The sequence below is a fragment of the Giraffa tippelskirchi genome, chromosome 13, assembly GCF_054371585.1.
Source record: "Giraffa tippelskirchi isolate mGirTip1 chromosome 13, T2T-mGirTip1v1.2.pri, whole genome shotgun sequence".
Taxonomy (NCBI): Eukaryota; Metazoa; Chordata; class Mammalia; order Artiodactyla; family Giraffidae; genus Giraffa; species Giraffa tippelskirchi.
Genome location: NC_137287.1, coordinates 47,700,582 through 47,715,929, shown reverse-complemented (window position 1 = coordinate 47,715,929; position 15,348 = coordinate 47,700,582). Strand labels below are relative to the sequence as shown.

The following is a 15,348-nucleotide window of genomic DNA, read 5'->3' as shown; positions in this document are numbered from 1 at the left end:
ACTACATTGTTAAAGATTTTATTCTTGTGCTGTTTATAAGAGATACTCCTCAAACATAAGAAAAGTCAAAGATAAGAGGAAGGAAAAGGGTACATTCGACCAATACCATTGAAAAGAAAGCTGGAGCAGGTATATTAGTGTCAAATCAAAAAATCTTTAAGGCACAAAACATTACTAACATTAAAGAAAATCACTGACTATTGAGTAAAGGTTCAATTCATTGAACATATAAAAGTTCTAAACCTATATGTAGATAATACAGTTCCTAAAAATATCATGCTCAATATATAGAGTTGAAAAAAATTTGATAAATCTGCCATCTTAAAGGGAGATCTTTACCCCACCATTCTCATTAATTAATTGATCACAAGGATGAAAAGATAAAAAGGTGGAAGATTGGACCAAAACAAATAACAAACTTAAACCAATGGACATAATTTGAAGACTGAACTCAGTAACCAGAGAATGCTCATATTTATCAAATATGCAAAGAACATTTATGAAACTAGATCACATTAAACTGTTAAGCAAGCCTCAAAAAATTTCAAAGAATATAATCATGTAAGATCACATTCTTTGTGATAAAATTAGCTTAGAAATCAATAACAAAGAGGTACTTTTGGAAATTAAAAAGCACAGTTGTACATAATATGTGGGTCAGAAATGAAGTCTGAATTGAAATCAGAAAACATTTAAAGTGAATGATAATTAAAAGACTACTTTCCAGAAGCAGGGCATACCTAAGAGAAAGGCTGAAAATGAATGAGTTAAGCATTTAGCTTAAGAAGTTAAAGAGCAACTTAATAAACTCAAGGAAAATAGAGGAGAGAAATGAAAGACTATAAAGAAATTATACAGAAAATGTATTAAATCAGGGGTGAAACAAGTGAGAATTGCTAGAAGTAGAAATACTAGTAGTGAAAAAGATGTAATTAAATGTCAGTAGAAATTAAGACTAATGAAAGACTATTAAGAACCACTTCATGCTAGTCAGTTTGAAAGCTTAGGTGAAAAGGGAAAAAAATCATAGAAAAAGATAAGCTGCAAAGTCAAGTTAAGAGTAAATAGAGGACTTCCCTAGTGGTACAGTGGTCAAGAATCCACCTGCCAATGCAGGGGACACAAGTTCCATCCCTGGTCTGGGAAGATTCCACAGGCTTCAGAATAGCTAAGCCTGTATGTCACAACTGCTGAGCCCACACACTGCAACTACTGAAGCCCGTGCACCTAGAGCCTGTGCTCCACAGCAGGAGACACCACAGTTAGAAACCCCCACAACAGCGTAACCAAAAAAAAAAAAAAGACTGCACTCTCCATCAGGGGGCACCGATCTGAGGCCCCAAAATGTTAGTCTCCCAGTCACGTTTGACTCTTTGAGACCCCATAAACTATAGCCTAGCCCACCAGGCTTCTCTGTCCATGGAATTCTCCAGGCAAAAATTCTGGAGTGGTTAGAACCGGCTCTCCGGCGATTCTTCACTGTCTGAGCCACCAGGGAAACCCCTGATGCCCCAAAGTGGGGCCAAAAAAGAATAAATAGAAAACCTTAATAACCCCTGTTAAAGAATATAGACCACTATAAAGAATATAGACCACTATTTCAGAAGTACCAGATCTGAACATTTTACCAGAGAATTCCCTCAAAATTTAAGAAGTAGATAATTCCAGTTTTGTATAATAGAATAATAGCTAACATTTCCAACTCATTTTATGAGGTTAGTATAACTTGACACTAAAACCAGATAAGGACAATAAAAGAGAGGAAAATTACAAGTCAGTCTCACTCAAACATTAAAAATAGAAATCCTAAATGTTAGCAACCCAAATTTGATGATGTGGAAGAAGAATCATGACATGATGCCAAGGTGGTTCATAATTAGAAAGCCTATTAGTATTTACAACATGAGTATGTTAAAAGAGAACAATGCATATGATAACTAGATTGAAAAAAGTAGCTATCATTCATGATAAAAATTCTTGGAGAGATTAGGCTCATGTCTACAAAAGTCTATAGCAAATATTGTTCTCAGTGGTAAAACGTTAAAAGCATTCCTTTTATAACTGAGAGGACCACAAAGGCGGTTACTACAATATTCAACGATTACTGGAGGTTCCGGCCCAAACAAGACAAAGAAAATAATATAGGTAAAATGTTGGAAATAAAGAGCAAAATTTTGCGGGGTAAATGTATACATAGAAAAGTCTAAAGGAAATATGCAGACTAATTATTAGAATAATAAGATTTAATAGGTTTTTCAGCTGTAGGTCAACACATGGAAATCACTTTATTATAGCAGACAGTTGGAAAATATAATTTTTAGGAGCTGATATGTATAGCGGTAGCAATAAAAAAAACAGGAAGTTCCTCATAATAAACTTATAAAGTATGCAATAAATTTATGTAGAAAAATTTTAAACTTTATTGAAAGACATTTTAAAAGTCCTTAAAAATAATTGGAAGACTTACCATGTTAAATGCATACAAAATCTCATTATCATAAAGATCATATTTTCCCCAACTTAATCTATAGATTCAAGGCCTTTCTAACCACAACTCCCAACAGAGTTTTTTCATGACGTTTGACAAGCTATTACTAAAAGCTATATGACAGTAGGAAGGACCAAGAATAACTCCAAGTAATTTTATGATGAGTGGAAACTGTGTTGAGGATCAGGAGAGGAACTTGCACTACTGGATACTGCGATTTATAAATGAAGCTCAGGTAATTAACACAGTGTGCGTTGACTCTTAGTCATTGGAATAAAATAACTGAGAAAGACTGGTTTACATATGACAGAGCTGGCATTTCAGATCATTGGGGACCTTCTATTTGACTGCTCAATAGAGTATTCATTGGGGAAAGGATAAAAGTGGATTCCTAATGGACACCATACACAAAGTCAATGTACATAACATTGAGACTTGTTAAAAAATCAGATTATAAAGCAGCATTTCTAACCTGTCTCCATTTGTGTAAAAAGGGAGAAGAATATATGTGTGATTATATATATTGAGAAAAGATCTGGAGGATATTGAGGTTAAAGTGACAAGTGACTGTCTCTGGGTGGTTGTATTTTTGATGATTTAACCATCTCTTTATGCCTCTTTTTTGTTTCTGTGTGTGTTTTTAATACATTAAGTGTATATTACTTTTAATTAGAATTTTTTTTTTCATTTGTAATTTCCCCCCTATTTTGTATCTATTCTATTTTTAGTCTTCTTTGAAATTATCTTTTCAAATTCTTCTTGGCAACTTCCAAACTGCCTCCTCCTTTCACACACAGAAATAACATTTTCATTGCGATTTTGATTGGAATTGTCTGGTGCATAATAGTCACACAGTACATGTTTGTTAAATAAATAAATATAGGGACAATTCACATCTTAACACTGGTTAAGCCTTCCAACCAAGAACATGATATGTTTCTCAAATCTTTTCAAGTCCTTTTTTTCCTAAATGTGAGGTTTTCTGTTTTTTTAAAAATACAGATCTCACGCATTCATGCAGTTATTGTTTTCTAAAATGGTATAATCTTTTCGTTTTCCCCCACATTGAGTCAGACCGTTAACTGTGTAGCTTTACCATCAGGACTTAGAAGTGTCAGAAAGATGATTAAATATAGATAAACACATCCTGTGTAGTGAGGTCAAGGACCTGCGTTTATTTAGCTTAGAGTAAATGACTACATTGAAACTGAATACCTGTGTCCAAGCACGTGATAGCGGCCAGCTTTCCTTCAACTCTGCTGAAGACAAGACACAGGAGAATGAGCTTCACCTAGAGTGTGAGTGACTCAGATTAAAGATTGCAAACTGACAGTGTGATGCCAAAGCGGCCCTTGGGAACATTCTCTTTGGACTGCAGAGTATATTTTAAAATTTTGAATTCATTGCTAATTTGAAATTTTAGAGGTCTCACATGAAAATTTAGATTTCCAGCTTTTCTGGCAAGGCTTAAAATCTAGTATCCTGTGCCAGAGTTTCCAGTGGCAGCTGATGGCTGGAATTTCGAAGCGGCTGCCCCCCTTTAAACCAGCTGTGTGGTTTCTCCAGTTCTCCATGTCAGAACCCAGCCCTTCCTGTTACCTGTCTTGCCCCTTAAGCATTTTAGTCTGCAACCTCAGCTCTGGTGATAAAGGAAGAACTGAGTTGCCCACACATAGGCATGGCATTTTTTTTTCAGTGTTGTTTTTAAAATGTGGTTTAAATATGATCTGACTACTAAGCAAGAAGTGGACCAGGTGACTTCTCAAAGATCTTTCCTGTCCTGTGAGTCTGTGATCCTGTTGGAATAGTGCCATGGTTCAAGAACTCAGCGCATATGGTTGTCGAAGCTGCAGTGCGCCCATGCAAGACACAGGGCCCACAGAGGTCATGGTTCATCTGGTATTTCCTCGTGTTGAGCATGGGAAGTTTGACCGATTTTGCAGAGGACCTGTTTCAAGAGCCAAGACTTCAAACAACTAGCTACTTCATTTAGAAGATTTGTTAAAACTCTGTTTCTTTTATACATAGTTGTATAAATGTGAGTGAAGGACTTTGTCGGTAACTTTTGAGTTTTATAAGTATCCAGTATCACATCACTCCCATCATTACTGTGGGGAACCATTGTTTTAAATATCATCTCATCTGTGCTTGAATATTATCTAAGCACAGTTTTCATATTTACTGTTAAGGGTATATATACTCTTATAAACAAAAAAGTAGGAAAACAGTATGGGAAAAAAATCTGAAGTGATAATTTCTCAGTCTGTGGAAAATTCTTAGAGATGGGAATACCAGACCACCTTACCTGCCTCTTGAGAAACCTGTATGCAGGTCCGGAAGCAACAGTTAGAACTGGACATGGAACAACAGACAGGTTCCAAATAGGAAAAGGAGTACATCAAGGCTGTATATTGTCACCCTGCTTATTTAACTCATATGCAGAGTACATCATGAGAAACACTGGGCTGGATGAAACACAAGCTGAAATCAAGATTGCCAGGAGAAATATCAATAACCTCAGATATGCAGATGACACCACCCTTACGGCAGAAAGTGAAGAAGAACTAAAGAGCCTCTTGATGAAAGTGAAAGAGGGGAGTGAAAAAGTTGGCTTAAAACTCAACATTCAGAAAACTAAGATCATGGCATCCAGTCCCATCACTTCATGGCAAATAGATGGGGAAACAGTGGAAACAGTGGCAGACTTTATTTGGGGGGGCTCCAAAATCACTGCAGATGGTAACTGCAGCCATGAAATTAAAAGGCACTTGCTCCTTGGAAGAAAAGCTGTGACCAACCTAGATAGCATATTAAAAAGCAGAGACATTACTTTGCCAACAAAGGTCCATCTAGTCAAGTCTGTGGTTTTTCCAGTAGTCATGTATGGATGTAAGAGTTGGACTGTTAAGAAAACGGAGCACCGAAGAATTGATGCTTTTGAACTGTGGTATTGGAGAAGACTCTTGAGAGTCCCTTGGACTGCAAGGAGATCCAACCAGTCCATCCTAAAGGAGATCTGTCCTGGGTGTTCATTGGAAGGAATGATGTTGAAGCTGAAACTCCAATACTTTGGCCACCTAATGGGAAGAACCGACTCATTGGAAAAGACCTTGATGCTGGGAAAGATTGAAGGCAGATAAGGGGACAACAGAGGATGAGATGATTGGATGGTATCACCGACTCAATGGACATGAGTTTGAGCAAGCTTGGGGAGTTGGTGATGGACAGGGAATCCTGGCATGCTGCAGTCCATGGGGTTGCAAAGAGTTGGACATGACTGAGTGACTGAACTGAACTGATGGATCTTGTAAATAATAATAGCATGTGACCAGTGGTATTACATACAGACTGTCAGGTTACGGGTAGTGAGGCTACAGGTAGAAAATTTGTTTTGTTTTTCTCCTGACTAAATTTGGCCACAAGTAATAATTATTTTGTTCATAGGTTTTTTCTTTTCTTTTTAATGAATCTAACCAGTTTGCCCATTTGTTTTGGCATCAAATAGACATAGCTTTATTGTGACTCAGAGTCCAGTACTGTCCTTATTTAAAGACATGAAATGTTATCTCAAGGGAAATTTTTTGGAGTTTCTAAATGTCTTGGGTAATAAGTGAAATTTTTAACCCAGGACCAAATATTCCATTTACCCACCCAAATTGTTTCCCAGTTGTGGTCTTAGACTAGGATCCTGTGTGTATTCTTAAACTTATGACAGGACTCTTGTTTTTTGGTTCCCACAGAACTAATTTCTTTCTACATCCACACCCACATTAGCAGTGATGAAGGTCACACTGAGACCCACAAAATGTTTCAAAGGGCTCCATAAAGTCTTTTCCCAAGGCTCCGTGTCATACTTAGTTTGTCTTTTAAGTTCTAACAGATGGTATCAAACTCATGACTTTTCTGTCCTTGACCATCTGATAAGGACAGGTATAACTTTCCGAATAGGCACAGGTCCACAAGTCATGACTTATGACATCATTTCTCCTGAACGAAATCGCTTTAAAACAGATGTAGTCTCCATCTTTTAAGTATGTTCTATGTTCCTGGAGTAGTCCAACACCAAGATACTGTCCGTTCTTGATAGGTGTCAGCCCCTTCCTTCCCGCTGTCTTACTAAATCTTACTCAAGTCTTCAGCTGGTGAATGAGCACTGACTCAGGACCTCAGCCTGGAAACAGTTACAAGTCTGAACTGGCTCACAGGAGGGAGCTGCTGCTAGTTCAGCCAACAGGCATCTGATTGCCACCAAGTGCCCTTTCTTATAGGAAATGTAGACCAATATGAGACCACTCTCCCACCTGCTTAGGTAAGCCTACCTTTGCTGAAAGTTGAAGTATTTATAAATTTAAGGTTTGGTTTCTTTGAAATCAACTTTAGCACTAAATCTTCAAATCATCTCTGTTCTAGACTTCAAATTGTGATCACAGCTTTAGTTTAAACTTACAATTTCCCGCAACAGCTAAAGAAACCATCAAAATTAATAAGTGGCTGGCATTCTAAAATAGTGGATAAAAGGGAGAGAGATTATTCTAGGTGAAAGAGACAAAACCAGATGCAATGCCTGACCTTTGGTTGGATTCTAACTCAGGAGGTGTATCTGTGATTTGGGGGACAGTTTGAGAATTTCAATGTGGAGCAGAGTCTATTTAAGCAATAACGTCATGTCAGTAGGAGAATGTCATCGTGTAGGAGTCTGTATTACATATTGTGGAGTAAACCATCATGATGTCTATTCTGAAATGGTATATAACAAGTGTGTATGTGAAATATTAACCATTATTGAGTCTAGATGGTGGGCTTTGGGTGTTCATGGCACTGTTTTTCCACTTTTCTGGGTGTTTGAAATTTTTCATGTTTGTAAGTAATGATACTAAGGAAGCAGTTGTCCCAGGGAGAGAAGTGCTATGGGCCACAGTAGTTCTTGCTGAGGGCTTCCTGTGGTTTGAGAGAAGGCTTTGCTGGAGGGGATTCACCAAGTGGTGGGTGGAGCATACTGTGAGTGGTGCTTTCCTGCCCAGGCCCCAGGCTAGCCGTCTAGGGGCTCAGCAGGTGAGCCCAAGGCGGTTTCCCAGGCTCCTGTGAATTGCTCTCCTAATCACAGTGGGAGAGGGCTTCCCACCACGAGCTGGACTGCAGCTTCCCCTTGGCAGTCTTGCGGAAGCTCAGGTCACTTGGCCAGGAATCCTCCGGAAAACAAGCAAAGCTGGATGGCTTTACAGTAAAAACTCCATGTTGGAGATTTGCTCTTAGCATCTTGGGACTATGAAATATTAATATAACAACCCAAATAAATGACCAGTCCCTTCAAAAGTACTATTACTCACTGGAGCACAGTACTACTTAAGACTAATCTGCTGCCTCGCTAAGTCAGGGTAGAACTTGTTCAACTCATAGTAGACTTTTTTGTTTGTTTGTTTTTTCCTTTCTATTTCATAAAGTCTCTGAATTTCTCATAAAGCCATTTGGAGCAGTTTATTTTAGACAGAATGCGAAATGAAATAGTAGCAGAACTCTGTCCTTAAAGCAGAAACCACCCTTTCTTTATCTCACAAATATGACCCCATCTCCTTTTTTTCTCAGATACTTGATGTTCTTTGGAGAAGAGTAGAAGGAAGTGCATGTGGTAACAGTTGCCTTCTAGAGCGTCACTGGGGCTTGGGAGGTCGTCTGTTGGAAGGTGATGGGGAGTACAGCAGCTCCTTATAAAGTATGGCGCTTGGAAGGCACAGGGATAGGAGACTTTAGGGACTGCTGGGGAGACGGTGGTCTCTGGCTGGGACTGGACGACTCATACATTAAGCAATGCAGTGTGTGTCTGTTAGTCTCTCAGTCGTGTCTGACTGTTTGCAGCCCCACAGACTGAGGCCCGCCAGGCTTCTTTGTCCTTGGAATTCTCCAGACAAGAATACTAAATTGGGTTGCCGTTCCCTTCTCCAGGGTATCTTCCCAACCCAGGGATTAAACCTGGGTCTCCTGCATTGCAGGCAGATTCTTTACCGTCTGAGCTATCATGGTAACCCAATTATTTCTTGAAGACTACTGGTGGAAAAATGCTTCCATGATAAAGCAGTTCTCTCTCTAATCCCAGTCTCTATTGGTGGCTAAAGATAGATTTTTCAGGCTAAGGAGGACCATAGTAGCTCTCAAGAAAACAGGCATCCTTAATTGTAATTTACAAGTGCCTCTAGATTTTGGAATACCATTGCCATGTAATTTTCAGATGAAAAGGTTATCACTTTATGATTTCCATTTTGCTTCTTCCTCCCAGCCCTGACTGGGCTTTTAGAGCTTCAGTATTGCAAGCCTGGAGCTAGTGCCCGAGAAGGGGAAACAGAGGGTCCCCTGGATTCTTTGCCAAGCTGCCATTTAGCTTTCGAGCATAGTGGAGCTTTGCTTGAGCCCCAGATTAGTACACAATCTCAGAGGCCTGCTCAACTCTGTGAAATTGATGTCATTAAAGAGCAAAGATAATGCAGTCTTTATCACTGCCTGTTATCTGTGGATAAATGAAATACAGCTCCCTAAGTATGTCAGTTCAGTGTATTTCAACAGCTGTGAGTTTCTTTACTTACATATCAGAATTAGGTTGCTCTAAGAACCAACACAAACACTTTTTGTGTTTTCTCTCTCTTCTGCTTTCTCTTTAAACAGTAAGGTTTCCCGCAGCCAGTATAATTTGGACTAAGCAAGTACCAATCTCTTTTACGTGGTAAACTTACCATTTCTCTTATAGGTGTGTTCAGCAGGGTTTTCCACTAAAACCATAAGAAGACACCAGTTTAGGAAGGATTCCCTTTAAGATAATTCTGTCCTGGGGGCAGTGAGGGGGTGGTAAGGGGAGTGGGACAGAGGAGGAAAGATTTCAATAAACTCCATTCTTCTGGTAACTTCAGTAGTAAAAGAGTCAGAATTTGACTTACGCTGCTTTATTTTCCTAGAGGGGAACGTGGTGTATTGAGACAGCTGACCAAGCAGGATTTAATTATCACTCAAGTGGTATCTCCAGATACCAGGCTTCCTGAACTTATACTGGAACTTTCCTAGTCAACTTCAGATTTAGCCCCTTCCTACCAATAACACTTTATTCCTGGAGATTTTGTACAGGGAAAAGAGTTTTGAGAATTGGAGCATGTTCTCTGACCCCTAATGACGTGGAACTCGTAAGCGTTAAAGTGTGATCCACCAGCAGAGACAGAGTGACTTGGATAATGCATTTTTGTTGTTGTTCAGTCCTTGCAAAACTCACATAATAAATCATTACTTTGAAAATCACTTCTCTTTGTGTGTTTCTATGTCCCTGACTGTTAAGTCTCCTACCATGCCCCTCCCCCAGCTGCAAGACAAATAAACAGATGTGGATGTCACGTCCACTCTCTTGGTGACCTAAGGGCTGAAGTATTTGTTTTAAAGCACTCAGAATAATGCCAGTGGTGTGCATATTTCGTTTGACATTTTAAGCAGAAGAAAGCCACATGACCAAAATGCGATGCACTTCAAGTTTGTTAGGAAAAAACGTATTTCATTTCTGTAAACCTGGAGATTATCCTGTCATAGATGTCACTGCTGTTGCGAAATCCCCATGGCTAAAGCAATTGTGCTGTCACAGCTTGTGTAGACAGAGCATCAGGTCTGTGGTCACTGATGTTCTGGATCTTTCTATAAGGATGACAGAAGGATACTTGAATGTAGAACTGGAAACTTCTTTAATTGTATTCTTTACATACAAATTATTTCAAAACAATGATCGTATTTGTCTTTGGAGAGTCCAGTGGACCTGGAGACCACCTCTTTTAACTCCTGGACCTTCCAATTTTATGACTAAAATCCTGTCTCTGAGGATAAGCAATTTGCTGAAGTTGTTTGGGAACCTGGGAGCCCTCCCCGTTCTTCGGTGGGCCTTTCACTTCCAATTCTTCCACCAAGTACTCGACTGTGTTAACTAGACATTTTTACTTGATCATTTCTGAGGCTCATTGACAGAGTACTTTATACTTGGAGCAGGGCTGGAAGCGGGGGAAAGAAGGGAGGGATGGAGAGAGGAAGGAACTATGCTGGTCCTTCCTGTGACTACGGAAGTTTCGTTGCTGCAGAATTTGATGACGGTCAGAGGGATGGTACTGTCTCCATCGTTACAGATGGAATGCACTCCTTCGGACCAGGTTTCCTTCACTTAACTTTATGTTTGTGAGATTTAGTCCTGGTATGGCCTCTAGTTGAAGTTCATTTACTTTTAGGGGCAGAGTAGGATGTGCACTGTGTGACTATTACCTCCCCAACACTCCACTTTGTTTTCAATGAAAAATTCTACTTTTGTTGGATATTTGCATCAGTTCCGTTTGGGACTTTTGTGAAAAGTGCTATTCATGCACCGTGTGTTTATGCTTGAGTTCAGCTTTAGATGCTGAAAGCAGCTGTCAGTGCATGAGAATTCCTGTTAGCCCACATTCTTGCCAACAGTTGGTGTTCGTGGCCTTTTCCAGTTTGGCCATTCTGGTGGTTGGAGAGTTTTTTCTGCCTCTTTTTTGGGGGGAGGCAGGGGGACTTATGTCATATTTTGTTTCATCACATCCTATATAAAAGGTTTACTGTACTTGAATTATAATAACTTACTTATAGACAAAATACACTCCTCTTCAAATAGTTTAAACTCTTCATTATGTGAGCTGATAAGCAGTGAATATCAGAAAGTGGCCAATGGTACAACAGCTCAGCCTGAATTAAGCATCCTACCTGAGGGCCTGATTGTTAGGCCTGTTTGGTCAGACCTCCTCAGTTATGCCATTTTACAGATAAAGTAACTGAGCTGCTTCAGTGATTGGAGGCCGTTCCAGGTGCCTTGGCCAGGCCTCCTAGAAGTTACACGGGCATTATGCACCTCTTCCTCGGGAAAAGCCCTCTACAGATCCTCACTCACTAGGCAATCATTGAGTGCTCACTGGGTGGCAGGCACTGGGTTGGGCCCGTGGGGTTCCTTCACAGGCAAGTGTATAATCTGTTGCTGACCTCTTTTACTTTACAGGCATTTTCATTTTATTTTATTGCAGTATAGTTGATTTACACTGTTGTGTTAGTTTCAGGTGTACAGCAAAGTCATTCAGTTATACGTATGTATATACATTCTTTTTCATATTCTTTTCCACTATGGTTTATCAGAGGATATTGAATGTCGTTCTCTGTGCTATACAGTAGGTCCTTGTTGATTATCTTTTTATATATAGTAGTGGGTATATGTTAATCCCAAGCTCCTAATGTATCCTCCCCTCCTCACATATCTCCTTTGGTAACCATAGGTTTGTTTTCAAAATCTGTGAATCTGTTTCTGTTCATAAGTAAGTTCATTTGTATCATTTTTGAAATTAGATTCCACACATGAGTGATGCATGATACTCACTTTTCAGGTTACGGCTTTCACATCACAGCCTATTTCCTCAAGAGAAGAATACGTCTCCGCTGCCTCAGGGGCTCACCAAGGACAGGTAAGAAGCTGATTTCTTGGGTCATTCTGCACAATTAGTGTGTCCTTAGAGAAGGAATGAAAATTAAGGAATGATGATTCCTAGTGGCCGCATAGCCACTGAAACTGAAGTACATCATGAAACTGAAGTACTAATTAAGAGTATTTGCAAGCGCTTGTGATTATTTTTTTCCATCTTGCTCTATTCACTGCCTGCCTCAGCCCAGTGTGCAGGGCCATGCTCCACCTTCCTTTCCTGCTGCATCTCTGCACTTGAGCTTCCAGAGTAGCTTCAGGCAGTTAGACTGCGAATCACTTCACCACTCTCTGTGTGCACTGAGGCCCTGGAGTACAGAGCAAGCGTGTGTGAAAAAGTACATTCCCCGCCCAGAGCCACCAGGGCCTCTGCATAGATGTGTGATCGGGCCCACTGCCCCCATTACTCCCCGAGTCAAGATGTCCACTGAGGAGACGAGGTCAAGTGTGTCCAGCCAACAACAACAGAGTCAGATGCTAACGACTGCTCTCCAAGTCTATCTGAGCTTCGGAAAGAAAATTTAACTCAGTTTCCTTTGCTGATTTTAGTAAATAAGATATGAAACAAGGACATTAAAAATGACCTGTGTGGCAACTATACTCCAATAAAAATTTAGGAAAAAATAAAAGCAGTAGTACTTCCAAGTAAAATGCAGTATTCTAAACAAAGCAACGACAACAAAAAATTAACTGTATAAAAGTTTGGTCTTGGAATCTTTGCAATTATCTGCACTTTCTTAACTTTAAGTGTCACTTGATTGTATTACTCTCATGGTGAGGCCTTCCACTGTTGTTCAATCCTCTTAGTAAAATAAATCAGTTAATTTTGTATCTGTTAAAATACAGCCTAACTACCCTTCATGGTAGGGACTGCCATTGCCTAAATTTTTACTTTATTTAAATGTTAATACAAATCTCAATTACAACCTAAGCAGAGTGAAGGGCTTTCTATTGGTAAAATACCTGGCACCAAATTGTTTAAAATATGCTATTCTAGCATTCTTATTTTTCAGAAGAATCATTTGATAGAACTGATAATTTTGAATTCTAGTTCTTTTTTTAAAAAAATATTCTATTTATTTATTTAGCTGTGTTGGGCCTTAGTTGTGGCATGTGAGATCTAGTTTCCTGACCAGGGATTAAACCTGGGCCCCCTGCTCTGGAAGGGTTAAGGAAGTCTCTTGAATTCTGGTTCTGATTCACTGATGAGCTACTGTATTTCAAGATTGTCATGTTGGGAGAGGGAGTACAAATAATGAATACTGTGGCTCCATTTCCCCTTCCAGAAAGCAGGAAACAGACTGGTTATCACTTATCTCAATAAGATGTTTTAAGAAATAGTGACTAAATATTAACTGCTTTGTTAACTTTGTTTTTCTGCCTTTTCAATGTCCATCTGTACTTACCTAGCCAGATAAAGCATCCATGTAGTGAAAGTGAAAGTCACTCAGTCTTGTCCGACTCTTTGCGACCCCATGGACTATACAGTCCATGGATTTTTCTAGGCCAGAATACTGGAGTGGGTAACCTTTCCCTTCTCCAGGGGATCTTCCCAACCCAGGGACGGAATCCAGGTCTCCCGCATTGCAGGTGGATTCTTTACCAGCTGAGCCACAAGGGAAGCCCAAAGCATCCATGTGGGGTCAGAGGTTAAACACACCCAAGCCTGCTGCAGTGGGGGTTGCTGCCTGAGGACCAGACGGAAGAGACAGAACAGCATGTCTGGCCCTGGTTGTAGAGACTGATCAGTTGCACGTCTCGTGGTGAGCAGTGAAGCACTAGGGCAGGGTTCTGAGCAGGGTAAGCAGAGCTGTTTTTGAAACTGGTGACCCACTTGCCCCAAGTAGAATGAGTTGGAGGAGAGAAGGTGACCCCCAAGGAGACAGCTGGTGAGGAGAGAGTGGATCCCAGAACATCATTTTGGTATAATTTAGCCTCTCCAAGTGGCTGAGGCACCGACTGTGCAGGAGGCATGTGTCTGCATAACTGACACTTTCACGCCTGTTCTCTGTCACTGTCTCAGGGCCCTCCCACTGTCATTTCTTGTGGGCAGTGTGCATTGTATATAAAAGGCTTCACTTTCATGACTCAAAATAATAAAAATTGGTCACATCTAAAAGGAAGGCTTTCCCTTTTAGAAAAAATTAGCTTTATTTCCGTTGTAAATACGATACATGTGTATTATACAAATACTGAGGCAGTTGTGTAGTCGCTGAGTCATGTCTGACTCTTCTGCGACCCCATGGACTGTAGTCTGCCAGGCTCCTCTGTCCATGGGATTTTCCAGGCAAGAGTACTGGAGTGGCTTGCCATTTCTTTCTCCAGCTCAGGCAGTACAACCAAGTAAAAAACAGGGGAAGAGAAGACCCTCCCACTCCCCATCCCCCACCCCAGAATATTCACTGTTAACACGGGCTAAACGTCACTCCAGACATCACCCCAGAGGTTGACGGGGGCTGCGTGGATGAATGGAGAGATGGACAGACAGATGAGAGAAGGAGGCACATTTGCCATTCAATCATCCTTTCATTGAATGTTGAGGAGTCTGGTTCTGTGATTCATTTAACCTTCCCCACCCGGAAGTCAGTGGTTTTGCTTTAAGAAATTGTAATCATAGGTCGTTGCGACTGTGGTATAGTTGGACCAGCTTTACTATTGCACAGTTTACAAAATTTATTTTATTGTTTTTGGCTGCGCTGGGTCTTTGCTGTGCACAGTCTTTCTCTAGTTGTGGTGAGGGGAAGCTACTCTCTAGTTGCGGTGTACCAGGCTTCTCATTGCAGTGGCTCCTTTTGTTGCAGAGCACAGGCTCAGAGCAGGCTTCAGGAGTTCAGGCTTATAGACTCTAGAGCACAGGCTCAATAGTTGTAGTGCACAGGCTTAGTTGCCACATCACATGTGGAATCTTCCTGGACCAGGCTTGAACCCACCTCTCCTGCATTGGCAGGCAGGTTCTTAACTATGGACCCCCAAGGAAGTCCTTCTATTGCACATTTAGCCATTTCCTTAAGAATGATCGTTAATTCCTAATCTCTGACACTGCTATTTTCATAGCCCGGTTCAGACTGGGAATCTGCCCTGCAGCCTAGGGAACCTCTCCAAGGCCAGGTGACTGGAGAGGCGAGAAGGAAACTAGTAGGAACGCTGACAAGATGTGTTTTCATATTTCCTCCCTCTTCCTGTGTGTGTCTGAACACTCAGTAGTAAATGGTGATCCTGTCTCCCAAATGTGAGATCTGAACAGAAAACAGCAGACTGACATGGGAGGAAAGCTGTGACGGCCCCGGGCGGTGGGGACTTTCTTGGGATATCATGGTCCCCAGGAGCTTGCCCTGCGCTGTTGATGGCAAACCCTGGAAGGAGGGGA

The 15,348-nt window shown here is 40.7% G+C and overlaps 1 protein-coding gene across 1 annotated transcript in view; it reads left to right on the top strand.

The window, feature by feature from the left end:
* SLX4IP (SLX4 interacting protein) overlaps window positions 1–15,348 on the top strand; it is a 209,615-nt gene that overhangs the window by 173,119 nt on the left and 21,148 nt on the right. Inside the window, 1 exon segment of the mRNA XM_081559108.1 lies at window positions 11,890–11,967. Coding sequence (XP_081415234.1) covers window positions 11,890–11,967 — 78 coding nt within the window.